General features: G+C 50.2%; 2 protein-coding genes across 5 annotated transcripts; both read left to right on the top strand.

The window, feature by feature from the left end:
• The first annotated feature begins 403 nt into the window (after positions 1-403).
• Positions 404-10,889, top strand: sf3b1 (splicing factor 3b, subunit 1). Of its 2 annotated transcripts, XM_084688708.1 has the most exons (23): positions 404-504; positions 1,174-1,346; positions 1,566-1,667; positions 1,800-1,914; positions 4,315-4,394; positions 4,572-4,769; positions 4,867-5,338; positions 5,438-5,559; positions 5,690-5,887; positions 5,976-6,077; positions 6,165-6,344; positions 6,433-6,519; positions 6,839-7,109; positions 7,238-7,383; positions 7,513-7,659; positions 7,942-8,067; positions 8,170-8,391; positions 8,536-8,718; positions 8,829-9,061; positions 9,195-9,326; positions 9,432-9,704; positions 9,893-10,109; positions 10,312-10,889. In XM_084688708.1, the coding sequence occupies exons 1-23, from the start codon at positions 477-479 to the stop codon at positions 10,468-10,470; spliced, it is 3,966 nt and encodes a 1,321-aa protein (XP_084544834.1). In that variant the 5' UTR covers positions 404-476; the 3' UTR covers positions 10,471-10,889. The 2 variants fall into 2 exon arrangements, with proteins under 2 accessions (XP_084544834.1, XP_084544835.1); XM_084688709.1 differs by lacking the exons at positions 404-504; positions 1,174-1,346; positions 1,566-1,667 and adding an exon at positions 3,242-3,969 and having other exon boundaries at positions 1,834-1,914.
• A 1,584-nt stretch (positions 10,890-12,473) lies between these two features.
• Positions 12,474-27,843, top strand: ankrd44 (ankyrin repeat domain 44). 3 transcript variants are annotated; one of them, XM_084688738.1, is made up of 28 exons: positions 12,474-12,672; positions 15,343-15,426; positions 15,874-15,952; positions 16,086-16,156; positions 16,720-16,920; positions 17,221-17,308; positions 17,578-17,720; positions 17,799-18,011; positions 18,144-18,222; positions 18,471-18,585; positions 18,684-18,766; positions 19,785-19,905; positions 20,337-20,405; positions 20,723-20,863; positions 21,208-21,273; positions 21,741-21,852; positions 22,031-22,102; positions 22,190-22,391; positions 22,529-22,616; positions 22,939-23,056; positions 23,228-23,447; positions 23,606-23,693; positions 23,805-23,888; positions 24,089-24,234; positions 24,564-24,646; positions 24,743-24,825; positions 24,943-25,034; positions 25,575-27,843. In XM_084688738.1, the coding sequence occupies exons 1-28, from the start codon at positions 12,646-12,648 to the stop codon at positions 25,814-25,816; spliced, it is 3,210 nt and encodes a 1,069-aa protein (XP_084544864.1). In that variant the 5' UTR covers positions 12,474-12,645; the 3' UTR covers positions 25,817-27,843. The 3 variants fall into 3 exon arrangements, with proteins under 3 accessions (XP_084544864.1, XP_084544866.1, XP_084544865.1); XM_084688740.1 differs by having other exon boundaries at positions 25,672-27,843; XM_084688739.1 differs by having other exon boundaries at positions 19,842-19,905.
• The last annotated feature ends 36 nt before the right edge of the window (positions 27,844-27,879 follow it).

The following is a 27,879-nucleotide window of genomic DNA, read 5'->3' on the forward strand; positions in this document are numbered from 1 at the left end:
GGTCATTTTAGGGTGCATGTAACAGGACGCAAAGAGGAATGAGTTTTATACAGGTGAACATGCCCAATCAGTGGTGCAAGGTAAAGTGTAAAAAACGTTTAGAGACAGGCTGTCTCTTTCTCGCGAGACCTAATCACGATAAATTAAAAATATCAATGTATCAATGTATCAATGTAAATTACGTGCAAAATCACAAATGTTAAATAGGTTTAATGTGATTTTATATTGTTACTATTATTGACATGGGGGTTTAAATGTAGCCTCTATTAATAGCAAAGAGTATATACGTTCTTTGTTAATTGTCAGTATACCTTCACCTGTAGTAGAAAGGCTAACTAGCTCTTGTGCCGTCGAACAGCAGGAGAGTGTTCACTGGGATAAAAAAAAAATAGTGCCTTGCTGGATATTCACTCCTTATATCAGAGCGGAAATCCTCAATTGCAGCTTTCCGGTTCCAGTTTCTCCAAACCACCAAAATGGCGAAGATCGCCAAAACACACGAAGGTAACAGAATTTTACTAAAAATGCTCATTTATTTAGAATGCAACACTACGTTTTATTTTCCCATGTATACTATAGCATTATATTGATATGGTATATATTAATTGGTCCGTGCATACACGTTTTATGCCGTTTTTCCTCGTGTCAACGAAGTCAGTGACAACGAGGATGGATAATAGATAATGGCGCCCGGCTAATAGCTAGCAGTTAGCTAGCTAATATACTTTTACAAACAAATGTACAATTACAACGAAACAAGTTAATATATTGTTAAGCGTATTAGTTTTTTGACGTGGCATTCTACGATGTTACTTGACATGCATACTAAAATACAAATGTGAAGGTTTGGTGTTATTTGTGAACGGCGTCACAGCTTCGTTGTGTATGCCTTCTACTACTAGCCAAGCCAAGTTGGCTAGCTAGCACGGTAGCATCAAAATGGCGTTGTTGGATGATATTAAATTGTCTTTCCGTCTTGTTTAGCTTAACTATCACTGTCGGACTTAACGACACGGTGCAATATATTTATTCTATAGTGTAAAACATGTTGGTTTAGTTATGTTTTATGTTGGCTACAGATTTATTTATTCTTTACACCTCCCCCCGCTTTAGCTTTAATACAAGTTGTATTGTGTGATCAGTTAATTAACCCTGATGTTTCTTTTCTTGCAGACATTGAGGCCCAGATCCTTGAGATCCAGGGCATGAAGGCGGCCCTGTTAGAGGAGGGGGACCAGGGTGTGGGCCTGGACTCAACAGGGTACTACGATCAGGAGATCTATGGCGGCAGCGACAGCCGCTTTGCTGGATATGTCACTTCTATTGCAGCAAACGAACAGGAGGATGTAAGTGTTACACGCCCTGTTATGAAGCAGACAACACCACCAGCATCCTACTAATCTTCCCAGTAGTCAGACTTTATGCTGACCTTCCTGGTTTCACAGCTATTTTTATGGAGTTTGACTGCTCCACTATATTGTACTTGTTTGTTTTGGAGTGTGAGCTAGGAAAGCTTGCCATCATGCAAGGCTTGACTAGACTCTTGTCTGTCTGTTTTCTTGTAGGACGAGGAGGAGGATTCATCTACAAGCTTACTGGGACAGAAGAAACCAGGGTATCATGCTCCAGTAGCGATACTCAATGCAATACCACAGTCAGATGAACAGGTTGGTACACGTGCCTTTGATGCAACCCTTTGACAGAAATGAACTTCAGTGAAGCATAGAAATTAATCAGTTAGGCTACATGGAAAGTAATGTTTTTATTTTATTTAACATAACTGTTGTTACCTCCTCCAGTATGACCCCTTTGCTGAGCATCGGCCCCAGAAGATTGCTGAGCGAGAGGATGAATACAAGGCCAGGCGGAGACAGATGATCATCTCCCCGGAGCGGCTCGACCCCTTTGCAGATGGTAAATTTCACCCCTCCGTTTTCCCTCCATAGTGCTCCTCCCTCCCTCCCTCTCATTGTGTACCATTGCTCCCTGACACCATGGCTGTCTTTCAAGGGTTGTAACCCTCCTTTTACTGTTTAACCCTTCAAGCGCAGGCAGCTTCCTTCCCCCCAGACTTGGCCTTCCTTGTGGTAACTCTTCCGTGTTGAAGGGTGGTTTGTTATGGTACCTGATTGTTCCAGAACAACATTTCTAATTCCAAGTTTTTTATTAAATTAAAGGGAACCCGTCTGCATGCATCAAGTTGATTTCTAGAAAAGCACAATGTTTTGTGTTTGTTTCTTTGGCAAAACGTGCAAAATTGGACTTTTCTGGTGTTTGAAAGGATAGGTTGTTGGGCATAGTCTTGTTTAAGGGCTAATGCACGCAACATTACATGGGTTGCAGTAAGGTTGTCTGTGCCTTGAAGGGTTAAGAGAACAATGTGACTGTCTTATACACGTATTGTGTAAATCTGAGCATCATAAGGGTTGGACATTTGTAAGTACCACAATAAGAACTGATCTATAAGATATGCTGTGCTCTGTAAATGAGAAAAGGGGGACCGTGAGTGTCACATTTATGGAAGTTGTTCCTTACTAGCTGGTTTTATTCACCCCCCTTCACAGATCTTGAGACAACTTGATACTTTTTACCTGTTGGTTTACACTTATTCTATCTTCCTGGAGCTGTGAAGGGAAGTGAATTAAGGCAGGAGGGAAATAACGCAGCAGGATCTTCTGTCCACATTCAGACACACTCAGAGAATCACACAACATGAGTCAGGACACAGAAATGCTTTGGCTCTCTGGAGTTCAGCTCTCAATTCAGGCTCCTAGTTAGTTGCTTACCTGGGTCACAGTGTTCAGACTTTAAAGTATTTCAGTTTAGTACATTCATAAAGTGCTCAGCTCAGGGTCGTCCTAAATAGCACGACACTAGAAAGTGCGCAGTTGCATACTCTCGTGATCTCAACTGTGGTACATTTGTTGTTGAATAAACTAATTTGGTTAATTAGGTTACCATAGTTGGTTTTAAAACCCAACAAATATATATTTTTAACCAGTATATAGGCATACTATGACTGGATCCTTAGATGTGTTCACCAAAAAATTATAAGGCCTTAGGTTTAGACTGGCTTAGGGCTGTACCAAGCCTGCATGTAGACAGATTTGTGTACAAGGATGTTGTGTAAATATATTTCCATTTTACACATTTCATGTGTAAAATACAAATATAAATCAAGAAATCTGTGTGCCTCAATACCACAGGCCCATACTAACTGTCCTTAATTTCTCTCCTACAGCAGTACTGCTTTGCCAGTCCTGTCTGCACTCTCTTAAGGGTTGCAGCAACTCATCCTGTGTAGGTTATGGTGAACACAAACAGAAGTGTGCGCTTGTCAGTTTGGTCAGGGTCCACTGGCTGGTTTTCTGGGGCCCAGTTGCAACAAACCTCTTGAGGCTTAAGACAATATATATATTTTTTTTTTTTAAGATTCAAGCCCTAATCTTATTATTTTTTTATTTATTAAACATTTGCTTTGTACTCATTTTTGGAGTATATCAGTATTTTTAGAGAGTCAATATCTACATTTGAAACAAATGAATTGTGACACACCACTCTGAAGCCTTAGGTGCTTGGCAAATGGCTTAAACCAATGCCATCTAAATTGTGATGCAATTGATTAATGGCCAGAATCCTTTCAGTTTAAGACTCATCCCTATGATGGTTCATTATGATTTTCAATGAGGATTCCTAAATTGACAGACACCTAGATTTTTTTTGTTTATGTATTAGAGATCACACATGTCAAAACTGGAGAAGATTTGATTCCTTTTTTTTTTTTTAATTTGAGGTTGAGGTCCCTGGAGGATTTTTTTGAATGACATGAGACATGCAACACAGGTGGTATGCTTATATATGTGAGTTCCAACCCTTTTCCAAAGTGTTACTAATGGTAAAGAGACATTTTCTAGGCTTCTTTTCTGCCGGTTGAAGTCTGACTGCAGAAGGACCCTTGGCACTGAAAGTGTACGTATTCTGGAGAGCACAGCCCAGGACCCCTGCATCAGTGATGGCTTTATCCTCTCCTTATCTCCTTAAAAGAAAGAAATGAACCACTGCTCTTTCTCAATGTATCTGCTTGTTGTTTTTTTGTTTTTTTTTAGACAGTAATGTCTGTATGTAAGAGAGGACTGTATGTGTAAGTAGGGTTTGTCTTGTGAATCAACTGTAACAAAGGAACTAAAGCAGTGAACAGTTTGTAAAGTCAGGGTTAGCCGGCTGTGTCGTTGTGCTTACTGAGTGTCATGAACGCCGGCCCCTGGGATGAGTCCTAATGTGTGTCCTGTGTCTTGTTGGTGCTCTTTCGCGCAGGGGGCAAAACGCCGGATCCCAAGATGCAGGTCAGGTCCTACATGGACGTCATGAGAGAACAGCACCTGACCAAAGAGGAGGTAAGATCTACTTCCTGGTTTTGGGAGTACATTCGTTGACATGTTTATATGGAGAGAAAGTACATTTTCTCCCATCCAGTGTCACTGGATGCAGTGTAGGGTACATCGATTTGGTCATAAAAGGGCATATTGTTTGGCTTCTGCTCAGTGAATTGTTCTTGATCTTTTTCCTGGCAGAAAGAGATCCGGCAGCAGATGGCAGAGAAGGCAAAAACGGGGGACCTGAAGCCCGTGAACGGTTCTGCTGCGTCCCAGGCCGCCGCCGCCGCCAAGCGCAAGCGCCGATGGGACCAGACGGCCGACCAAAACCAGACTCCGACCAACACCACGCCCAAGAAGATGTCCAGCTGGGACCAGGCAGACGCTTCCGTGGAGGTGAGCAGTTCACCCACTATGTGTCGCCTTCTCCCATGGTGTCCAATAGCCTCGGCTTTAGTGTGATAACTTTGTTTCTAAACTGTGTTTATAAAAGGGCCAGACTCCAGGACACACCCCTGCACACACACCCTCCAACAGCAGGTGGGACGAGACCCCAGGCAGGAACAAGGGCAGCGAGACCCCCGGGGCGACACCCAGCACTCGCATGTGGGACCCCACCCCCAGCCACACCCCGGCTGGAGCTGCCACCCCAGGGAGAGGGGACACCCCAGGACACGCCACCCCCGGCCACGGGGGTGCCACAGGGAGTGTCCGCAAGAACCGCTGGGACGAGACCCCAAAGACAGAGAGGGAAACCCCCGGCCACGGCAGCGGGTGGGCGGAGACGCCACGAACAGACAGGGGCGAAGAGTCTGTGGGAGAGACCCCCACTCCTGGGGCGAGCAAGCGCAAGTCTCGTTGGGACGAGACCCCTGCCAGTCAGATGGGCTCCTCCACCCCCCTGCTCACACCTGGCAAGACCCCCATAGGAACGCCAGCCATGAACATGGCCACCCCCACACCAGGTACCGAGAGACCTCTCCTCCTCGGACTCGAATCAGACTATGTACATTGTTTCTATTTGTCCTCCAGTGCTTAACGGCCGTGTTTGTTTGTTTCTGCAGGTCATCTGATGAGCATGACCCCGGAGCAGCTGCAGGCCTGGCGTTGGGAGAGGGAGATTGACGAGAGGAACCGCCCCCTCACTGATGATGAGCTGGACGCCATGTTTCCCGAGGGCTACAAGGTACTTTCATGCCGCCCTCCAAAACCACTGGGAACCGACTGTCCCAGTCGACTATTCTTCCGACTATTCTTCGTGTTTTACGCTGATTACTGTTAGCGGCTGTAATGATGCCACCCTTTCCCCGCTGTAGGTCCTGCCTCCCCCCGCAGGCTATGTGCCCATCCGCACCCCTGCTCGTAAGCTGTCAGCCACTCCAACTCCCATCGGAGGCATGACGGGCTTCCACATGCAGCAGGAGGACCGCTCCATGAAGCAGATTAATGACCAGCCTTCTGGAAACCTCCCCTTCCTCAAGCCTGATGACATCCAGTACTTTGACAAACTGCTGGTAAGAACTTCACACACTCACTCACTCTGTGCACGCACACTCGCTGCCAGTGACTTGATTGATGAAGTGGGGATGACTTTCTCTCCAGGTGGAAGTGGACGAGTCCACTCTGAGTCCTGAGGAGCAGAAGGAACGCAAGATCATGAAGCTTCTGCTGAAAATCAAGAATGGAACACCTCCCATGAGAAAGGTGAGGCTTTCCATCCACTTCCAACCACTTCTACATCACAAATGCCCCCCCCCAACCCAAGTCTGACCCTATGATGTCTCTCCTCAGGCCGCTCTCCGCCAGATCACAGACAAGGCACGGGAGTTTGGGGCAGGGCCCTTGTTCAACCAGATCCTGCCCCTGCTCATGTCCCCTACACTGGAGGACCAAGAGCGCCACCTGCTGGTCAAAGTCATCGACCGGATCCTCTACAAGCTTGACGACCTGGTTCGCCCCTACGTCCACAAGGTTGGTCAACAGCACAGTTTGTGTGGACATGTGTTGTCTTTTTTTAAGTGGGATGTTGACTGGTTAATACTGTTTCCTTCACCTACAGATCCTGGTGGTTATTGAGCCCTTGCTTATTGATGAAGACTACTATGCCAGAGTGGAGGGCAGAGAGATTATCTCTAATTTGGCCAAGGTAAAAGTCTAACCTTGTATTCTGATGTATCCAGCCATACCTCATGCACACAAACACACACACACACACACACACACACACACTGCCTGCGAATCATTCTCGCCTGTTCGACCTGTCCATGGTCAGATCAGGGCTAGTACTTCGCTAGATGGACGTCACCAACACGAGAGCTAGCAGGTCTGACATCCATGTTGACTCTGTTCTCACCCTGCACCCGTTGGTCACATTTACGACACGTTGGATTGATGCACGAAACGCGTTTCTTGTGTGGTTGTCTTGTCGCTGTAACCCTTACCCATGCCCCTCTCTCTTTCTGTAGGCTGCCGGCCTGGCCACCATGATCTCCACCATGAGGCCCGACATCGACAACATGGACGAGTACGTGAGGAACACGACAGCGCGAGCGTTTGCCGTGGTGGCATCTGCGCTGGGCATCCCATCCCTGCTGCCCTTCCTCAAAGCCGTGTGCAAGAGCAAGAAGTCCTGGCAGGCTCGCCACACAGGCATCAAGATCGTCCAGCAGATCGCCATCCTCATGGGCTGTGCCATCCTGCCCCACCTGCGCAGTCTGGTGGAGATCATCGAGCACGGTCAGTAGGGGTGCCCCGCACACCAGACGAAGGGAGGGAAACATATGGTCGATGCCTTAGTTTAAAGGATCTTTTGGAGGGCATTTCCTTGCCGCTGTAGTGAGCTTTGTGTGTGTGTGTTTCCTCAGGTCTGGTTGATGAGCAGCAGAAGGTAAGGACCATCAGTGCCCTGGCCATCGCTGCCCTGGCTGAGGCAGCCACGCCTTACGGTATTGAGTCCTTCGACTCAGTCCTTAAGCCCCTCTGGAAGGGTATCAGACAGCACAGAGGAAAGGTGAGGACACACAATCTCTTCTTCACCCATTTGCTCAGTGACTGTTATTACTGTGGGTTTATCTGTATAGATTCTGTAGTGGGTTGAACATACCCAATAGTAAAGTTGTAACGCTCTCTCTGTGTCCAGGGTCTGGCTGCGTTCCTCAAAGCCATTGGCTACCTTATTCCCCTGATGGATGCCGAGTACGCCAACTACTACACCAGAGAGGTGATGCTCATCCTTATCAGAGAGTTCCAGTCCCCCGACGAGGAGATGAAGAAGATTGTGCTCAAGGTTTGTTTGCGTGCGTGTGTGTGTGTACGCAAGCCTGCGAATCATTCTCGCCTGTTCGACCTGTCCATGGTCAGATCAGGGCTAGTACTTCGCTAGATGGACGTCACCAACACGAGAGCTAGCAGGTCTGACATCCATGTTGACTCTGTTCTCACCCTGCACCCGTTGGTTACAGTTCCTCAATAAAAAAGAAAAAGTCATGTAACCGTTAAGTGTTGATTGCATTGGAATAAAGTTGATATTGCTCATTCCTTCACTCCAACGTCCCCTGTCCTCTCCTAGGTGGTGAAGCAGTGCTGTGGAACTGACGGTGTGGAGGCCAACTACATCAAGACCGAGATCCTCCCTCCTTTCTTCAAGCACTTCTGGCAGCACAGGATGGCCCTCGACAGACGCAACTACAGACAGGTACACACACACACAGATCGGTGTTGCTGCTTTTCAAGCCTTGCCAGCGAGTGTCCAGAACGTGGCTTCATGATAACCGACACCTGCTTGTTTCCCCTGTAGCTGGTAGACACCACGGTGGAGCTGGCCAACAAGGTGGGAGCCGCCGAGATCATCTCTCGCATCGTGGACGACCTGAAGGACGAGGCGGAGCAGTACAGGAAGATGGTGATGGAGACCATTGAGAAGATCATGGGCAACCTGGGGGCCGCAGACATCGACCACAAGCTGGAGGAGCAGCTCATTGATGGCATCCTGTACGCCTTCCAGGAGCAGACCACTGAGGTGAGCCCAACTGACCTGACACCCCTGCTACAAATCTGCTTCGTTTCTCATGAACTGTTTGGTTTTGCATGGTGCGGAGAAGAATCTTAAACCTGAACGTGGACACTAAACCTTTCTTCCGGTTGGTTTTTTTCCCCACCCCAGGACTCGGTGATGTTGAACGGTTTTGGCACGGTGGTGAACGCTCTGGGCAAGAGGGTGAAGCCCTACCTGCCTCAGATCTGCGGTACTGTCCTCTGGCGTCTCAACAACAAGTCCGCCAAAGTCCGCCAGCAGGCTGCCGACCTCATCTCTCGTACCGCCGTGGTCATGAAGACCTGCCAGGAGGTGGGATTCTCTCTCTCACACACACACACTTTGTCTTACCACACCGTTTCAGGTACAGTGATGCTGCCCTGGTCCTGCCTAACATCTTCCCTGTCTGTCCCTCATTACAGGAGAAGCTGATGGGTCATCTTGGGGTGGTGCTGTACGAGTACCTGGGAGAGGAGTACCCCGAGGTGCTGGGAAGCATCCTGGGAGCGCTCAAGGCCATCGTCAACGTCATCGGCATGCACAAGATGACTCCCCCAATTAAAGACTTGCTTCCCCGCCTCACGCCAATCCTGAAGAACAGGCACGAGAAGGTGCAGGAGAACTGCATCGACCTGGTGGGCAGGATCGCTGACAGGTCAGTAGAAAAGAGATTTGGATGTGTGGGATTTGATAAACACACAGAAGACTTAAATTCACCCGCGACTACTTTGTGGGGTCGCTCATGCTGCAGTTTGAGCCGTTGTGTAACAATCTCTTGTCTGCCGCAGGGGTGCCGAGTACGTGTCTGCGAGGGAGTGGATGAGGATCTGCTTTGAGCTGCTGGAGCTGCTCAAGGCCCACAAGAAGGCCATCCGGCGAGCTACCGTCAACACCTTTGGCTACATTGCTAAGGCCATTGGGTAAGTGCCACCCACCATCATCCACAGAGCAGATGCCGTATATGAACGATATCGCACACAGGAGTTTCCGCTGATCCGTCCCACGTTGTTGTGGTCCTCCCTCAGCCCTCATGACGTGCTGGCCACCCTGCTGAACAACCTGAAGGTGCAGGAGCGCCAGAACCGCGTGTGCACCACCGTGGCCATCGCCATCGTGGCCGAGACCTGCTCGCCCTTCACCGTACTGCCGGCCCTCATGAACGAGTACCGCGTGCCCGAGCTCAACGTGCAGAACGGCGTGCTCAAGTCCCTGTCCTTCCTGTTTGAGTACATCGGGGAGATGGGGAAGGACTACATCTATGCCGTGACGCCTCTGCTAGAGGACGCGCTCATGGACAGGTGAGGACGCGTGTGGAGGAGAAGGGCTGCTGTTGGAAGGGAAAGGAGGACGGGGGGGGGGGGGATTTTAAATATGATTGACCTCGATTTCAATAGTGCTACTTGGAAGGCCCTTGGATGAACGGTTGCATTGGGTAAAATTCAAATAAAAAGATGAACCATTTTGTATCCCACTCTCTTCCCTGCAGAGACCTGGTCCACAGGCAGACAGCGAGTGCAGTGGTTCAGCACATGTCCCTGGGGGTCTATGGCTTTGGCTGTGAGGACTCCCTTAACCACCTTCTCAACTACGTGTGGCCCAATGTGTTTGAGACTTCGCCCCACGTCATCCAGGCAGTCATGGGGGCCCTGGAGGGCCTCCGCGTTGCCATCGGCCCCTGCCGCATGCTGCAGTACTGCCTGCAGGTAAACCGCTCACTGGCTCCATCAGTTGGATGTCAGACTAGATCTTGATAAGACAATAAGGTTGATACTGGTTGAATGAGATTTTGTATTTTATGTTTTTTCACCAACATAAAAAAAAACTACAATCCAGACTTATGTAGTGCATGTTCTACAAATCCAGAGTAATGTGATTTGCTAACACTGTTTTGTCTACTGTTGCTAGGGTCTGTTCCACCCTGCCAGGAAGGTGAGGGATGTCTACTGGAAGATCTACAATTCCATCTACATTGGATCGCAGGATGCTCTTATTGCTCACTATCCGCACGTCCACAATGATGAGAAAAATGGCTACATCCGCTCTGAGTTGGAGTATGTCTTGTGAAACGGCTAACCTGCTCTCTTCCCTCTCACTTTTCCCACCCCTCCATTCTCTCTCAATCCCATCTCTACAGATTAAGTGACTCTGTCCATTTTTTTATTATTACAGTCTTGTAGTGGGTGTCAAACTGTCTAGGAGCACAGCTGCCACACATTCAGTTTTATCAAAGTTTAAGTGATTAGGGGAAATTGGAAAAATTTAGAACTTGTATGTATCGTTTTATTCTCCTATTATTAAAAAAAGCGAGTAAGTCAGTCTTGCTATAGAATGAGAAGCAGTCAGTGAAATTTAAAATGATATTGTTTCTGTGTATGGCTTCTGTACCGGCCACTCCTTCACAATGCTCTGCAATCCATCTGTGAACATCCCTCTGGTCTTATCAGAATGTTGCTTTATTTGACTAAATAAACGTTTGTGTATAATGGGTGTATGTTTGTATCACAAGCACCAAGGTCATGTCTTTGGCAGCCAGTGTCCGGGTGAACTGTCCTCAACGAGTTCCTTTGTCACATGACCTGCCTTGCCATCCTGCTGAGACACCATGGGAATGCAGGCTGGTCCAGGGCGTGTGGAGTGTTATGCCTTAAGTGTTCACTGATGTGGGTTGCTTTGGCATTTTGTCCAATCTGGGGTGGGGGGTTTGGTAGTTAAAAAGTGGTATACTGCTGATGCAATATTCCTGAAGTTCAGAGAGACAGTGATGCAAAACTTTGCGAGATTTTCAAAGCCAATCTAGAAATACATACCTTAGGTCTACTTTTAGCTCTGTTGACATCACTGATAAGTAGAGGTCACAGCCATATTGTCAAAGGGAGACATTCAGCCTCGTGTTCTAATCGCACTACAGCTGAAGAAGTCTGTTGCCTCAGGCCCTTTCTTCCCCTTCCTCGCTAGAATCCAAACCCTCCCCCACCTCACTTCCATTCACTCAGCCCCCCCACAGCTCTATATGAAGGCCCTTGCTCTCTGACCCAGATTTCCCAGGCAGCCTCCATCCATGCTCGACTGACTCCCTGGTAGGCAAACATGAACTGGATGTGTGACCTCAGCTCCCAGTACCCTTGTCAGGCTCAAATAAGGGTCTAACTTCTCTCTATAAGGATCACCACTATACCAGAAAAATTTAACTGTAAGCCTTTTGCAATGTGTGCACTACATATTTGGCATTAATGGGACGTATGAGATGATGTAAGTCACGACACACCACCACTGATTGGATCATTACTTAATGAAATGCTGCCTGAAGGCTTAGGGCTGAACTGATGGTTGTTTGAGGTGAAGTCATCTGATTTGGCTTATGTAATGAAATTAGTTAATTGTTCTCATGGTCAAAATGAAAGTCTTTAAGAGGGTGATGCAATCCACATGGATGCCTAACTAATCCTTTTGCTCACATCACAGGGCTGAGGAGAAGAGAAACCCAAAGGAGCAGACAGACATTTTTTTATATGTAGTCATTTATTCTCCGAGGGGACACAGGAATGAAGCAATGTTGCCTATTCTGTGCACCAAGAATACAATAAACTTTGGAATGCATCTTCATGTGCTTAGAATACGTTTAAACACGGATGTGTGGGTGTGTGTGGGGCGGGGGTGTGTTTGCAAAAAGCCATAAAATAAAAGCTTGCATTTTGCCATTTTAAAGCGCTGTTAAATGTTGCAACCACTGGAGGGAGGCAGCGAGGGAATCTGCAGCGAGTTGGTGCTGCTGTGGATGATTCTGCATCTGAGTGGAGGAGAGGGAGAGTGACTTGAACTTCCTGTGCAATCTCTTCTCTTCACCCGTTTACAGATACAAAGCGGGGAGAATTTTCTGAGCGGCGAGAGTGGAGTGTTCGGCTTTCAGAAAAGTGCCCCGTGCAGTAGCTGTAAATACGTATTGTTTACATCGAGAGAAGAAGCCATATCCTCCCACCTCTCTCGGCGATCAGCTCACTGGAACAGCGGCTGACTCGACTCTCCATCGCCTCAGGAAGCGTCTGTGGAACTGGTCATGGTCTGTGGTATAGCACGGGCCTTGAAGATCTACGTTACATCAGAAAAACAACTATCATTGTGGGATTTAGGTGCTTGAGTTCTAGCAAACCGACAAACGGTTTTTGTGGCGCACTATTTCACGATATTTGCTTGATCTGATCTCCAGAGGAGAGTGGATGTGCCATCCAAGCTGACCGAGATATGGCTGTTCTAAAACTCGTCGATCAGGTACGGTGCTGCTAGACTGTAACATAACAGTCACAGAAATATTCTGCTTTGATACTATCCATCTTGTTATAGATAGGAGGGGCTCTTTGTTTACTGATATCATGGAGAGGTCCTGGACCAGTGGGATGTTTTGTGTCAGTTATACATGTGTATAAGTCTCATTCAAATGCAAGGAAGATGAAACAGTTTTTCTGATGCCCAGGAAAAGGCCAGAACAGCAACATACCGCTATCTTCCGTTAGGTGCATACTGGCATCGCTCTCTGCACACCGGTGATCTGGGTTGGGAACCCTCTCATTTTCATAATAAGAGTAAAGATACATGCTGTCGCAATTGTATGTGCTGTTTAACTAACAGATGGGCTTCCTGGTATCTAGTTAGCAAGAGATTTGGTGGAGCTGAAGACTTCCCTTAGTCTCTAAGATAGATAGCTAGCTAACGTTAGCTCGCTAATTGACAGCTCCCCCTGCTGTGCCTGTTCTCTTATCCAGCGAGATAGTTTAGCTAGCTACAAAGTTGATATGCTATTTTGTCACTTCATAATTATTCTCTCTTGGAAGAGGTATGTTTGCTTCCCCTGTTTCTCATATTTCTTCTACCCAAATGTTGGTGTGCTAAGAACAAGTTGCTTAACACTGGTACTTCCTGTGTTGGTTCAAGCCTCACCAGCCCTGAAAACGCATTAGTCATCAATTACCCTGTACGAAGTTGTTGTCAAAACAGTTATTTGACAGGCCTAGGGCTCTTTTTGTTGTTGCTGGGGTAAAGACAAGGCCAAGGGTACAGTGACATAATGACCCAGAGGTAGAGAAATTACTTGTTCAGTGTAGAAAAGGAAATGCTTGCCTATTTTTGCTGCTGTGTTTTTGTCTGGACACTAAGTGAAGTAGTGTCTTTCCTGTTTTTTTCATTTGATTGTGCAGGGCTTCCTGTATTGAGATAAGAGCAAGCTAATAGACAGGTGTATACTTGCACACTCCCTAGTTTATATGTTTTAATCACTTAAATTGTGTGGTTAAATTATTTTGTGTCTTTGTCAAACCAAGAGTAAGTTATGAAAACATGGTCATGCGCAGATTTACATCTGCAATTCCTTTTTACTGAAACGTCAAGCAGCTTCTCATTATGGGCCTGTGGGTGTAGAGATATGCAGATGTCTTCCTCCGGGCATTAACTGCAAGGCGTCTCAGATTCTTCGACATCCTATTGAGAGAGAAACATTGTAAACTTCTATTTGTGTCTTTGTGTGTATACATCAGGAGTGTGTGTGTGTTTGCGGTTTGTGGAATGATAACAGCATTTATCTGATGAAGGATGTTTGCGTAGAATGAAATGCACGGGGGGAGAGAAAGGGACTGATTGGGGTGGACCAGCTTTTTTTTTTTGTCAAAGTGAAGGACCCTGTTCCTCTGGGACACTCTGGTACAGGAGTGGATGATTTAATAGGCTGATCTTAATGGTGTTGCTATGTTCCCATTGGATGCAGTAGGAGTTCTGGGACCATTCACTGGGCTATGGGGGTGGGACTGTGAGCGTAGTGCTGTGAGGCAACAATGGGCTCAGTGTTTAGGGTTTTTTGGTGAGCCTGGAGGGGTGGTGTGGTGTGGGTTCGAGTAATGTCCTAAATCTGGACAACTTTCTTCACCCCACCCTTTCTTCTCTCCTACACCCCACTGGGCCACTTGCTTGGATATGTCATAGATCAGCTTCCCGTGTAATCAGTATACACCTTTTCTCTTTAGCTCAGCATCTTGGAATGTCCTTAGAACACACAGAGACTGATAGGCCTAAAGGTAGGTGAATTCCATTAAAGGGCGAGGGAGTGCGAGAGAAGGTGGAGAACAGTCTGCAACTGAAAACACTCTGAGATTGCTTTAAATATCAAGTTCAGTACAAATCAAATGTACTATTTTTATGATTATGATTCCAACGTCATGGATCAGTCCTTATGGAGCTTCCCATGGCACCCTTCCTGTCTTAACAGGATGGCTGCCAGCTGGTGTTGTGTGGGCCTAGATCTCCCTGGGGGAGCCTGGGTGGGGGGGGGGGGGGGGGGGGGGAGGAGGCAGGGAGCTGTAGCCTCCACCTGCTCCAAGTCAAGCCAATGCTGAAAGAGTCAGCTGCTCTGGAACTTCACATGTGCTGTTTGAGGTGCTTTCCTGTGCAGGGTGATGTGACAACATTCAGGGTGTGTGGGTATGCGTGCACTCTGTGTCTATGGTTATGTCGCTTCAAAGCAGAACCGAAACGGCAGAGGTTCCTGCCTGTCAATTCCGAGAAGGCGACGAGAGGAACAGGAAGTGAGGCGAGGAGGTACAGGAAGTCGGGATTCTGAAGTAGTTCTGCTCAGGGCTCTGACTCGTCACTGGCTACCATAGGGTCGGGGGGGCACCATATCAGCTTTAGCATTTTCAAACCTAGCTCAACATTGACGCTATTCTGTTCTCATGTCCCAAACAAGCAGCCTTATCTGTCAGGGATTCCAGAAAGCTGACGTTTGCTGCTGATCTGTTGAAAGAGACAATGATAGGGCCTGCCTGCATACTGGTGGTGTGTCACTGTAGCAAAACTTGTCTGACAGGACCAGATAGTTTACCTGTTCTACGTTTCCCCAAAAATAAGCAATTTAGACTTTTTTTTTCCCCCATGCTTTTCTTCTCCATTCTCTAGCCTCCACTCATCCAGGCAATCTTCAATGGAGACCCTGAAGAGATTCGTATGCTCATCTACAAATCGGAGGATATCAACGCTCTGGTAAGACATGGCCCTCCCTCATCCACACAAAGGGGTTAGAAGATTTATTTCAGAAACATTCAGCTTCCACCCACTGCACTTCCTGTTCTGGCCTTGGGGTCAGAGGTCAATCTGCCAAAGGCCAACAAGGATTTTGTTTACCTTAGAGCAGAGATAAATTTAGTCACAGTATATCCCCATATGCTGGGGCTGGGGTTAGGGGTCGGCCTGTGGTCCCATTGTCTTTCCTGGGTGTTTAGTCTCCTGTCCGGCCCTTGGCTGAGCTGAGCTCTGTCATTGTTCTGTTCAGATGCGATTCTGTCCTCAGTGGTCTGGACAATGGACGTGTTGACACTGTAGCAACCGTAGGAGTGCTCTATTGAGCTCATGGCGATACTTTGTCAGGCCTGTCCGTCCACTGCTCTCTGACCGTTCCTGCTCACTCTCACTCTCGGGCCTCGCTTTCAGGATGCCGAGAAACGCACCCCGCTTCACGCCGCGGCCTTCCTAGGAGACGCCGAGATCACCGAGCTCCTCATCCTCTCAGGTGAGGGGTGACCCGTCCATCTCCAGGCTGTGTCCCCTCCCCTCTCTCCCCTCTCTGTTGCCCCTCCCCTGTCCGCACCCCCACGCTAATATCTCTCGCTACCTCTCCCTCTTTCTCTCACCCTCCCCTGTAGGGGCGCGGGTCAACGCCAAAGACAACATGTGGCTCACCCCTCTCCACCGCGCCGTGGCTTCCCGGAGCGAGGTGGGTAGTGCGCACGCTCCACTCACACCCCCGTCCTTGATCTGTGTTGCACAGTGAGCAGCACGGCGGCCCATTCTTAAGGACACACGCTGTGACACAGGTGGTCGGGACCTAAGCAGCTCAGTGTGACATAGATTAGGATCACTCACTCACTCACACACACGCAGTGAACGAGGCCTCTCAGGAATGGCGTGCAGGAGCATGTGTGTGTAGTGGAGGAACCAGTGCAATCCATCGTCAACACAGGATGCCTAACAGACAGACACAAACTGGTAATTCAACATGGCTGGGGCAACTGACTCGGTAGCTGTGTGTATCTCTGAGTGTGGCTGTTGTTCAGTTTATTATAGATGAATGAGAGGATACGGCTGTTTGTAAGTGTGAGTCTGTGTTTAGGACGTTATGACTGTAAACGTGTAAAGATGACTGTCTTTACAAGTCCTTTGGCTTTTCTTTGCTTGTTTTCAAACACGCAAACACGCACACCGAAACACCCATTCACACGCCCACCGAAACACATTCCCACCTGCACACCCACTCACACACTCCCCTCCGGTCCTCAGGAGGCAGTCCGCGTGTTGATCCGTCACTCTGCGGACGTGAACGCCCGGGATAAGAACTGGCAGACGCCGCTGCACGTGGCGGCCGCCAACAACGGCCTGCGCTGCGCCGAGGTCATCATCCCGCTGCTGAGCAGCGTGAACGTGTCGGACCGCGGCGGGCGCACCGCCCTGCACCACGCCGCCCTCAACGGACACACGGAGGTAGGGGAGGAGAGCGCCGTCCTCTTCCCCCCCTCCCCCCTCCCCCGGCCTTCCCCAGGCGTTTGTATCTGTTCCCTGCTGATAAACCCCCCCCCCCTGCTCCCATCTGCTCTGCTGTATTTTAGGCTGTTATATAAAGGAGCTCGCCCACACCCTGCTTCACAGAGCGAGAGACAGACACACACACACACACACCTGACTCACCAGCAGCTTCCTGCTGCGACTGACACTGTCGTCACGCTTTCTAATCCCCCCTGTTTTCCTGTGTCTCTTTCTCTCTTCCTCCCCTCTGCGTCTCAGATGGTCAGTGTTCTCCTGGATAAGGGAGCCAACATCAACGCCTTCGATAAGAAAGATGGCAGAGCTCTCCACTGGGCTGCATTCATGGGTGGGTCTAAGTGAGATAGGGCCCCATCCACGTCCATTTGCTTTCGATCCTATGTCATCCATCTCCATTACACGGTTGACTTTACTATGTGGTGTGCCGCACGTGTTCCGCACTCATCTACTAGAGCTCTGTGTGGTGTCGAACACGTTGTTTTATTCTATACTTTGCCAGACGGTTAAATAGATTAAGGTCGTCAGTTAGTTCAAATCGTCTGTGTATATAACCTCCGGGGTTGTTAAAGAGGGGTTTCTGCACTCTGCCCCTGCCAGGCCACCTGGATGTAGTGTCGCTGCTGGTCAACCAAGGGGCGGAGATCAGCTGTAAGGACAAGCGGGGCTACACCCCTCTCCATACGGCCGCCTCCAGCGGGCAGATCGCCGTGGTCAAACACCTGCTCAATCTGGCTGTTGAGGTAGGGAATCACACACACACACACAAACTCGCGGTTCGTCTTGATGTCGGCTTGACGTTGCGTCTCGCTGCCGCGCAGATCGACGAGGCCAACGCGTTTGGGAACACGGCGCTCCACGTGGCGTGTTTCAACGGCCAGGACGCGGTCGTGAGCGAGCTGATCGACTACGGCGCCAACGTGAGCCAGCCCAACAACAAAGGGTTCACCCCGCTGCACTTTGCGGCGGCCTCCACACACGGAGCCCTCTGTCTGGAGTTCCTGGTTAACAACGGAGCGGACGTCAACGTGCAGGTCAGTCGGTCTGAGGCACCTGGACACCTGACCCTAGAGAACGTCCCCATGCCACCCTCCTCCTTTTGTTTTTTCACACGTTTCTATCTTTCTTTCTGTCTCTTTTCTTTTCGTTCTCTCCTTCTTCATTAGAGTCGGGACGGGAAGAGCCCGCTCCACATGACAGCGGTCCATGGACGCTTCACCCGTTCCCAAACGCTCATTCAGAACGGTGAGGATCTCCCTGTGTTCTGCATGTGTCCTGTGTTCTGCATGTGTCCTGTGTTCTCCCTGTGTTCTGCATGTGTCCTGTGTTCTGCATGTGTCCTGTGTTCTCCCTGTGTTCTGCATGTGTCCTGTGTTCTGCATGTGTCCTGTGTTCTGCATGTCGAGCAATACACCTGTGTTTCTTGGCCTTTACTGTGTCTATTCCTTGCCATGTGTTTCCCGCACGTCGGTGATTGTGCTTTGGTACTGTAGGCGGCGAGATTGACTGTGTGGACAAGGATGGGAACACCCCCCTCCACATCGCTGCCCGCTACGGTCATGAACTCCTCATCAACACACTCATCACCAGCGGCGCAGACTGTACAAGGTGTGTTTGTGTCATCAAATTATATTTGTTCTGTAGAATTTCAGTGGTGTGTTTATGACTGAGTATATTCTCCTAATTCTACGTTTCTGTCTCTGCAGGCGAGGAGTCCATGGCATGTTCCCTCTGCACCTGGCTGCCCTGAATGCACATGCCGACTGCTGCCGCAAACTGCTCTCCTCAGGTAAACTGCATTACCCATGAGCACTCCAGAAATATGTCAGGGGCGGGGCTGGAATGAGATCCTGGGCCAGGGAATGTCTGAGAAGTGCTTCTTTCTTCCCTGTCCTGAATTCCTCTACAGGGGTCTGCTGTTCAGTCTTGCTCTGATAGGAGTCACATGGCTTCTCAAGCAGTCCCACAAGGTTAAGGCCCTGTATGTGGAGACAAAGCCCCAGCCTTAATCTAGCCGTGGAACTCAATGCTAACTATCTCCCTGCGCACAAGAATCCACTGCAGCCAGCGTCTAAAATGTGAGAGCAGATCGTTTAGTTAGTAGAGATACTGGCAAACATGCAGACCCCATCCTGGCTCTGTCTGCCTTGCAGTTTCTCTGGATGTGTGGTCAGAACCATGAGCCAGGGAGAAAGTGAGCTCAGTGCGTGGCTCTGAGGCCTCACTGTAAGAAGACGACAAAGGGAGATCTTTGATTCAGGGGGATTGACATGAACTGGGGCTCTGTATGGCTCTGCGCTGAGCGCTGCAGTTTTTCTAAGAGCTGAGAAGAAAGCGCCAACTTCTCGGGCTAAGATGCGTGGTGATCACATCTCGGAAGTCCTTAGCACCCCTATTAAGACGGGAATGGTTTCGCCCGGTGGACTGGAATTCTAGGCAGAGTACCAGAGCGTGCTAACTTGATAAGGTTCCTAATAGTGTCCGTGCCAAGCTCCACAGCATGTGCTCCCTGATCCTCAGCCTCTTCCTTGAGGTCTCTCTGCATAACCCCAGTAATGAGAAGCAAACCTCACTGTGTTGAGCTGCATGCACAGGATATGCCTGTCTCTCCCCTCACCTGTGCTTGCACTCCTGTCTGTTTGCCCCCTGCACTAACACCAGTCTCTCTATCCACTTCCATTCCTTCCCATGTTTTTCCCTCCCTCCCTCCCTTTCTCCCTGCTCCTGGGGTTCATCTGTGGCCGCTGTTTGTTGTTGCTTCCGTCCCTCCGCCCCCACCCTCCCTCCACCCCCTCCCCCCCCCTCAGGTCGGAGGTATAGCGTAATGTGCCCCCCCCTCAGTAACGACTCGGTCCTGTGTGCAGGCTTCCAGATCGACACCCCTGACACCCTGGGCAGGACCTGCCTGCACGCTGCCGCCGCTGGAGGGTGAGTGTGTGTATGTGTGTGTATGAGTGAGTGTGTGTGTGTGTGTCATATATCCTCACGGCAAAATACACCACCTGACGTTACACCCCCATCCTCGCATCCCCCTCCCCACTCCTCTCCCTCTCCCTCTCCCTCTCCCTCTCCCTCTCTCTCTCTCTCTCTCTCTCTCTCTCTCTCTCTCTCTCTCTCTCTCTCTCTCTCTCTCTCTCTCTCTCTCTCACTCTCACTCTCACTCTCACTCTCACTCTCACTCTCACTCTCACTCTCACTCTCACTTTCACTCACTCTCACTCTCACTCTCACTCTCACTCTCACTCACTCTCTCACTCACTCACTCTCTCACTCTCTCACTCTCTCACTCTCTCACTCTCTCACTCTCTCACTCTCTCACTCTCTCTCTCTCTCACTCTCTCTCTCTCTCTCTCTCTCAGGAATGTGGAGTGTGTGAAGTTGCTCCTGAGTAGTGGTGGAGATCACAACAGGAGGGATAAGTGGGGCAGGTGAGTGGCTCTCGGTGACACGGCTCAGATTAGCCTTCCGACTGATTCTCAATGACAGTCCCAATGGGGATTTGGAGGATAAGAAATGCATGTTTTCGAGGTCTAGCGGGGCTGCGGGAAACGGCTTTGGCCTGTTCGTCAGTTCCTCCCCCCAGTTCCTGTGTAGGTGTGTTTTGTGGTCAGTGCATTTTACCCGTAGCGACGTGACTCAGCAATTCAGTCCACCAGTTTTAGCTCTGTCAAGTGTCTTATTTAATGTGTCGGCGTATAACGGAGTGAGTGTGGATCCAATACAATAGTGTTCTCTGCCTGGACAGGACCCCTCTTCACTATGCTGCAGCCAGTCGTCACTATCAGTGCCTGGAGACTCTGGTGTCGTGTGGAACCTGCATTAATGCCACTGACCAGTGGGGGCGCTCTGCTCTGCACTACGCTGCTGCCTCTGACCTCGACAGGAGGTGAGCTTGGCCCTGCGGAAGTGAACGAAGGCCTCGCAGCACAACCACCACGTGTAAAACCCCAAACCTGCCAGCGTGACGCCACAGGGGATTTGAATGTTTTCGAATCAAATTGGCCGTGTGCTAATGCTGGGGCCGTGCCAACAGGATAGGAAGAATCTCATCACTCTTTGTTCTCTCTCTCTCTCTCTCTCTCTCTCTCTCTGTCTCTCTGTCTCTCTCTCTCTCTCTGTCTCTGTCTCTCTCTCTCTCTCTGTCTGTGTCTCTCTCTCTCTCTCTCTCTCTCTCTCTCTCTCTCTCTCTCTCTGTGTTTGTCTCTCTCTCTCTCTCTGTCCCTTTGTAAGGCGTCGTGTTGCTTTGGAGCCAGAGAGTGATGGAGTCCAGGCAGAGAAGGAGAAGGAGGCAGCCCTGTGAGTTTGGCCTCTATCCACCTCTCTGCATCACACCGCTGCCTAGCTTAGCTTCCTACACCTTATACACCTAGCCACTGTTTTAGACCGGGATCTGTTACGCTCCGTGTATCGGTACGTTAAACGGCAGAACCGAGCCGCATGAGCAGCGTACTGGAGCACACGGAGGGGAACCGTGTTCCGGTTCTCTCGACGCTGTCTCTCACCACTTAGCTTTGTGTAAATACAAGCCGTCTAAATATATTCCCCCTGGCTGTGTACGTACGGTCACATCCCCAAAAAACAGAACTATGTGTTCTCTTTATCTTTCAGTCTCTTTGTGTCTTGTTTGAATACACTTTGCATACATCTGGTACATGAAATGGCTCTCTCTTCCTCATACGACCTGATTTGTTTGTATGTCAAACCTGCTTGGCCGTACGTGCAGAGTGAATTTTGAATTAGTTGCCGATGCAAAATCACCACAGGTGTCTGGAGTTCCTGTTACTAAGTGGTGCGACTGCTTCCTTAAAAGACAAGCAGGGATACAGCCCTGTTCACTATGCTGCAGCCTATGGCCATAGGCACTGCCTGGAACTGGTGAGTGTACACACACACACACACACAGGCTATGCATTATTCAAAGTTCTCTTTGCAGAGGAAACGACATATTCCGGAAATAGCTCTGTGTTGCCCTTGAGCACTGTGTGACTTTCCCGCTGTTGCCCCCTCTGCTGGTCAACATGTGTAATTCAACGGAACACTTGTCTGTTGTTAGCTGTTGGACCGAGACGAGAGTCACCAGGAAGACGCTGACTCCGGCAGCGCCAGGAGTCCTCTCCACTTAGCTGTGAGTCACCCACACACACACGCACGCGCACGCACGCACACCCCATATGAATCCCCGTTGATCCGGCGGTTTCTCCCTGCCCTCCAGGCTTACCACGGGCACGCCCAGGCGCTGGAGGTGCTGCTGCAGGGGGAGAGGGAGGTGGACCAGGGAGACGAGGCGGGCAGGACCCCCCTGGCCCTGGCCGCGCTCAGGGGCCACACGGACTGCGTCCACACCCTGCTCAGCCAGGGGGCCTCGCCCAGGAGCAGGGACAGCAACCACGGGCGCACCCCCGTGCATCTGGCAGGTAAGCCCGTCGCCGCCGAGCTCTCCGGGGATGTCTGTGTGAATCCACCGTCCCTGTGTACGAGGGGGTTTTAGGCGTGCGTTTGACAAGGCCTCCGGTTCTGTTCTTCTTCTTCTTGGTCCTCCTCCCTCTGTAAGTGATGAATGGACACACGTCGTGCGTGCGCCTCCTGCTGGACGACTCTGACAGCGCAGACCTGGTGGAGGCAGCTGACTCTCAGGGACAGTGAGTGTCCGCCTTCCTTCTCTCTCTCTGTCTCTCTCTCTCTCTGCCTCTCTCTCTCTCTGTCTCTCTCTCTGTCTCTCTCTCTCTCTGTCTGTCTCTCTCTTTGCCTCTCTCTCTCTGGCTCTCTGTCTCTCCCTCTCTCTCTGGCTCTCTCTCTGTCTGTCTCTCTCTTTGCCTCTCTCTCTCTGGCTCTCTGTCTCTCCCTCTCTCTCTGTCCCCATCTTTGTCTCTTTCTCAGGCTGCCGTCGTGCTGTTGCGCCCCTCTGTGTCTCTTTGCTGTTCCTATGACTCAGATGTTCTGTGTGGTGTCTGTGGCTGTCAGGACTCCCCTGATGCTGGCTGTCGCCGGGGGTCATGTGGATGCTGTGTCTCTGCTGCTGGAGAGAGAGGCCAGTGTGGACACGGCCAACAGCCACGGCCTGACTGCCCTGCACCTCGGGGTAAAAGATGCGTGGGGGGGGGTGGGGGGGGGTGGGGCCTGAGTGGAAACAGGCTAAACGGCTCGTTACACCTGTGGGATTGGGGCTTGGTCTTGTTTTGATTCCAATGCTGCCGGGGGATGTATCTCACCGGACTCCCCCCCCCGCCCGCCCCCCCCCCCCTCTCACCAGTTGCTCTGCGGCCAGGAAGAGTGCGTCCAGTGTCTGTTGGAGCAGGAAGCGTCCGTGTTGCTCGGCGACGCCCGGGGGCGCACGTCGATCCACCTGGCGGCGGCGCGGGGCCACGCCTCCTGGCTGAGCGAGCTGCTGAGCATAGCCTGCTCCGAGCCCCCCCTGCCCCTCCTCCGGGACCTCCAGGGCTACACGCCGCTGCACTGGGCCTGCTACTACGGCGAGTCGCCCCAGACACAGCCACAGCCACGGCTGGGATATCACCCAGCCTCTGACAGCTTGTCTAGTCAAGCCCCACACAGCAGTATTTTGAGATCCTGCAGTGTGTGTGTCTGTGTGTGTGTATGCGTGTTAACGTTCGCCGGTTTGTGTTCCCAGGTCACGAGGGCTGCGTCGAGGTACTGCTGGAACAGAAAGGCTGTCGCTGTATAGATGGAAACCCCTTCACCCCCCTGCACTGTGCTGTGTGAGTTGAGAGTTTGTTAAACGGGCTCGGGGGGGGGGGGCCCTTGGATGCGTGAAGCCGAGGTCCTCAGTGCTGACGTTCTGTGTGTTTGGTGTTTGGTCAACTCTCCAGAATGAACGACCACGAGCCGTGTGCCTCTCTGCTCCTGGAGGCCATGGGCTCGGACATCGTCAGCTGTAAGGATGCCAAAGACAGGTGGGAACGGTGTGGCTGTGGCTGTGGGTGTGGCTGTGGCTGTGGCTGTGGCTGTGGCTGTGGCTGTGGGTGTGGCTGTGGCTGTGGCTGTGCTACATGCTAACAAAGCCCACTGTCTTATTTCACCAAGCTTGTCCTGACGTGCTGCTCTCTCCCTCTCCCTCTGTCTCTGCCCCCCCCCCCTCCCTCTCCTCTGACAGGACACCTCTCCACGCTGCAGCCTTCTCTGGCCATGTGGACTGTGTCCAGCTCCTCCTGTCCCACGATGCACCTGTCGATACCGTTGACCGGTCAGGGCGCACTGCCTTGATGATGGCTGCCGAGAAGGGCGGAGTTGGGGCCGTCGGTACGAGTCCCATTCATGGACTGTCTGTCTGTCCCCGTGTTAGTGTGTGTGTGTGTGTGTGACACACTTGAAGGATGTCATGTCTCATGGTAATACCTACAGCCAAGTCTGTGTCAGGTGGTCAGGTGGCTGAGCGGTCAGGGAATCGGGCTAGTAATCAGAATGTTGCCAGATCAATTCCAGGCCGTGTCAGATGACGTTGTGTCCTTGGGCAAGGCACTTCACCCTACTTGCCTCGGGGGAATGTCCCTGTACTTACTGTAAGTCGCTCTGGATAAGAGCGTCTGCTACATGACTTAATGTAAATGTAACATGTGTGTGTCCTCCAGAGCTGCTGTGGACCAGTGCCAAGGCCAATCTGAGTCTGACAGACCACGATGGTAACACGGCCCTCCACCTGGCCTGCAGTGCAGTAAGTTCACCTGTCAGACACTCTCCAGCTGTTCTGAAGGACATCCCCCCTAGATGTGACAAGTGGAACCGTAATCTCCTGTCTCCTCTCCCTCAGGGGAAGGAGGACTGTGTGTTGTTCATCCTGGAGAAGCTGACCGACTCCGCCCTCATAAGTGCCACAAACGCAGCGCTGCAGACGTGAGTTCCCCCCCCCCGCGACGCCAGAGCGCGTTGTCCGTAACGATGAGTTTTCTCGCGGTTTCAAAGAGACTCATTGGAAAGCCTTCCCTTCTTGTGCTTTTGCCTCCCTCCCAGTCCCCTCCACCTGGCGGCCCGTAGCGGACTGAAGCAGGCCGTTCAGGAGCTGCTCTCCCGGGGCGCCAGCGTCCAGATGCTGGATGAGAACGGTAGGTGTGCACCCCCCCCCCCGGAGCCCGCTGTGCAAGGCTCCTAGCCGCATGCCGCCGGCCCCCTGCCTGCCTGCCTGCCTGCCAGCGTGCCTGTGTCTCTGTCTCTGACAGCACGGCATGACAGCCTCCTGCTGCTGTTTCTCTGTACCGCGCTCCGAGGGGAAACGGAGGAGAGACTGCGTATGTGTGTCCCGCGGCTTGATGGGTTTGTATCGCAGCTCCCTGTCCCCGTGTTCCCCACATGGCGAGTCCCGTTCTCAGGTCAGGTTCTGGAAGAGAGCGCCGTGGTTGTTTGCCTGTATTCAGTGTGTCTTGTGGTCGATGTAATGTCTGTGCTGGCTGTCTACTAATGGAATGCTGCTTTCTCTGGTGTCTTCCTCATTCCCCCCGTCCCTCCCTCCCTCCCTCCCTCCCTCTGCCTCGCCCCCCTGCTTCCTTGTCCATTTTGTCTGTTCTTCCTCCCTCCCTCCCTCTCCCCCGTTTCTCCTCTTTCCTTTCTCCTCCACCTCCCTGTCTGTCTCTCTTTCTCTCTCTTAGGTCTGACCCCTGCTCTGGCTTGCGCCCCTAGCAGGGAGGTGGCTGACTGTCTGGCTCTCATTCTGGCTACCATGATGCCTTTCTGCTCCCCTTGCAGCTCTGGAGCCCCCTCCCCAGGCTCCCTGCTGAGACAGCTACCCCGTCCGGGGAAGTCGTCCCGGGGGCCACGCAGCCCCAAGAACCCCTCGGGACCCTCCAGCGAGGGCACCACCGAGAACGACTCGGACTCTGAAACCTTTTGACCCCCAGCTGACGGACTACCTTGTCGGCACCCTCACTCTCTACCCCCCCACCCCCCTGCCCTTAGCAGACACTTGTTCACCTCATGGATTGTATGCCAGGTTTCAAAGATACAGTGTGAACCCAACTCCTCATTGGTCATACATAACCCAGTGTTTTTAGTGTGTGTTGTGAGTGCAGACTTCAGGGAGCGGGGTAGAGAATGAAGGATGCAGTCTGAGGGCCTTAGCTCTGCACATTCCCGCCCTCCTCCCAACCTCCCCCTGTTCGGCCTTTCTCCTCAGTGCTCACTCCTCCACAGGGGGAGCCTGCATAAAGGACCTGTCTCTACAGCAGGATGACTCTACTTGTGGGGTATTCTCCAGACCCACCTCGGTACTATGTCTCAGCATGACTAAGATGGCATCTGAGACTTTTCTTAAAGCCATTTTTTACTGTTTGTACAAAAAGAGGACCAGGAGGAAGAACAATAGAGTTTAACCTTGTTTTATTTTGAAAGATGTTGGTTGACGTAACCAAAAATATGACTTAGCATATGTTAAGTATGTATGTCCATTCCTGTTTCTGGGTATTCTTTCATAGGTACATAGGCCAAAGCTAATAGCTGCCTGGTGACAAACTCAAGTATAGATTAGGAGGTATCTATACTATCTCCAGAAACAGGGTTACAAAACAAAAAACACGTTTCCATGAGTAAGAATGGTTGTATGGGTATCTCTGTCTCTAAGGGACAGACACATCTGATGTATTTCAAATGTGAAATTCTTGAGGTGAGCTTGATTTCATTTCCTTGCATGCTTAGTTTGCACACATAAGACTTTCAATGTGGCTCCACTGCCTAACAAAATCAAGAGCACCCTAACTATATCATGTTTGAATTGGTTAGCTGTTTTTACCCCAGTATGCTGCCTGTTTTCACCTGTCCTGATAAAAAAAAAAAAAAAACTTACGATGTCTAATATTACCTGAGTTTCCACATGATTATACAAGGTCATAAGAATGCCTAAGTAAGGAAGTTAGGATCTCAGTCAGTTGTATGGTATTTACTAAGATGGTACAAATACTGCCAGCACTTATAATGTAAAGTTAACACAGGGCCTTGACCACTCCCTTTCTCCTGATCTCTCCTGCCCCTACCGTTTGTCTACCTACCAACGATGTGCCAGTCTCTCAAACTTGTCCAGTGCCTTGTTACATGTCTTTGTATTCACGAGTCATCTGTTTTGTATATTTACTTGGAAAAGAGTTGGAAATATTTCCTCTGTGCAAGGAAACAAACTTCCCTGCTTGTGTGTGTGTGTGTGTGAAGTGAGTGTTGTGGGGTTGATTGGAGATCAGAGTTGGTTCTTGTACACTGGGTGAGCGTTCTGCTGTCTGATCACATGACGTACCGTATATCCCTGAGGAGGAGAACCTCACACCAATCTGATCTCTCTAGCGACGGTCATGAAGCTGTTTGTATGTGTGTTCATGTGTGTTTGTGAGATAATGGGTCTAATATGTCTAAAGAAGTGACGTTTTTAAATCTGCTTTTGTACATATGGTTTTAGCAAAGCACAACCTTGTCTGTAATAATCTATTACACAGAAAACCCACAGCACCTCGCTTGGAGTCAACTCAATCCTTTCAGGAAGCAAACAGAGGAAAGGCCATTCTTTTTCTAGGATTTGCAGTTATTTAACGGCAAATACAAGATATATTACAATTGTAAAAAAAACTAACAAAAAAAAGAATCTCAAAGCCTTTCTTAGACTGAAATTGAGCTGGCCCCAACCCGGCTACGCACACACACCTATGAAAAAAGCTGTGTTAGCTTGCCTGTAATATTTCTGAATTAAAGTTCATGAGATGCGTGAGACCAGATCTGTCAGTATTACTAAACCACCAGAGCACCACCAGTTGTGACAATCTGTATTGATGTGTCAAATTTTCATACCAGTTCTTGATGCAGTATGTACAGCTGAGGGCTGTCAGCCACCCTTTGTTTTATATGAATTGTACAATTCTAGAATAAAACAGTTTAATTTAACAGTCTTGGTTTGTATACACACATTAAACTATTGGT

This window comes from Hypomesus nipponensis, chromosome 23, assembly GCF_054491055.1.
Source record: "Hypomesus nipponensis isolate SF chromosome 23, ASM5449105v1, whole genome shotgun sequence".
In the NCBI taxonomy this organism is placed as follows: domain Eukaryota; kingdom Metazoa; phylum Chordata; class Actinopteri; order Osmeriformes; family Osmeridae; genus Hypomesus; species Hypomesus nipponensis.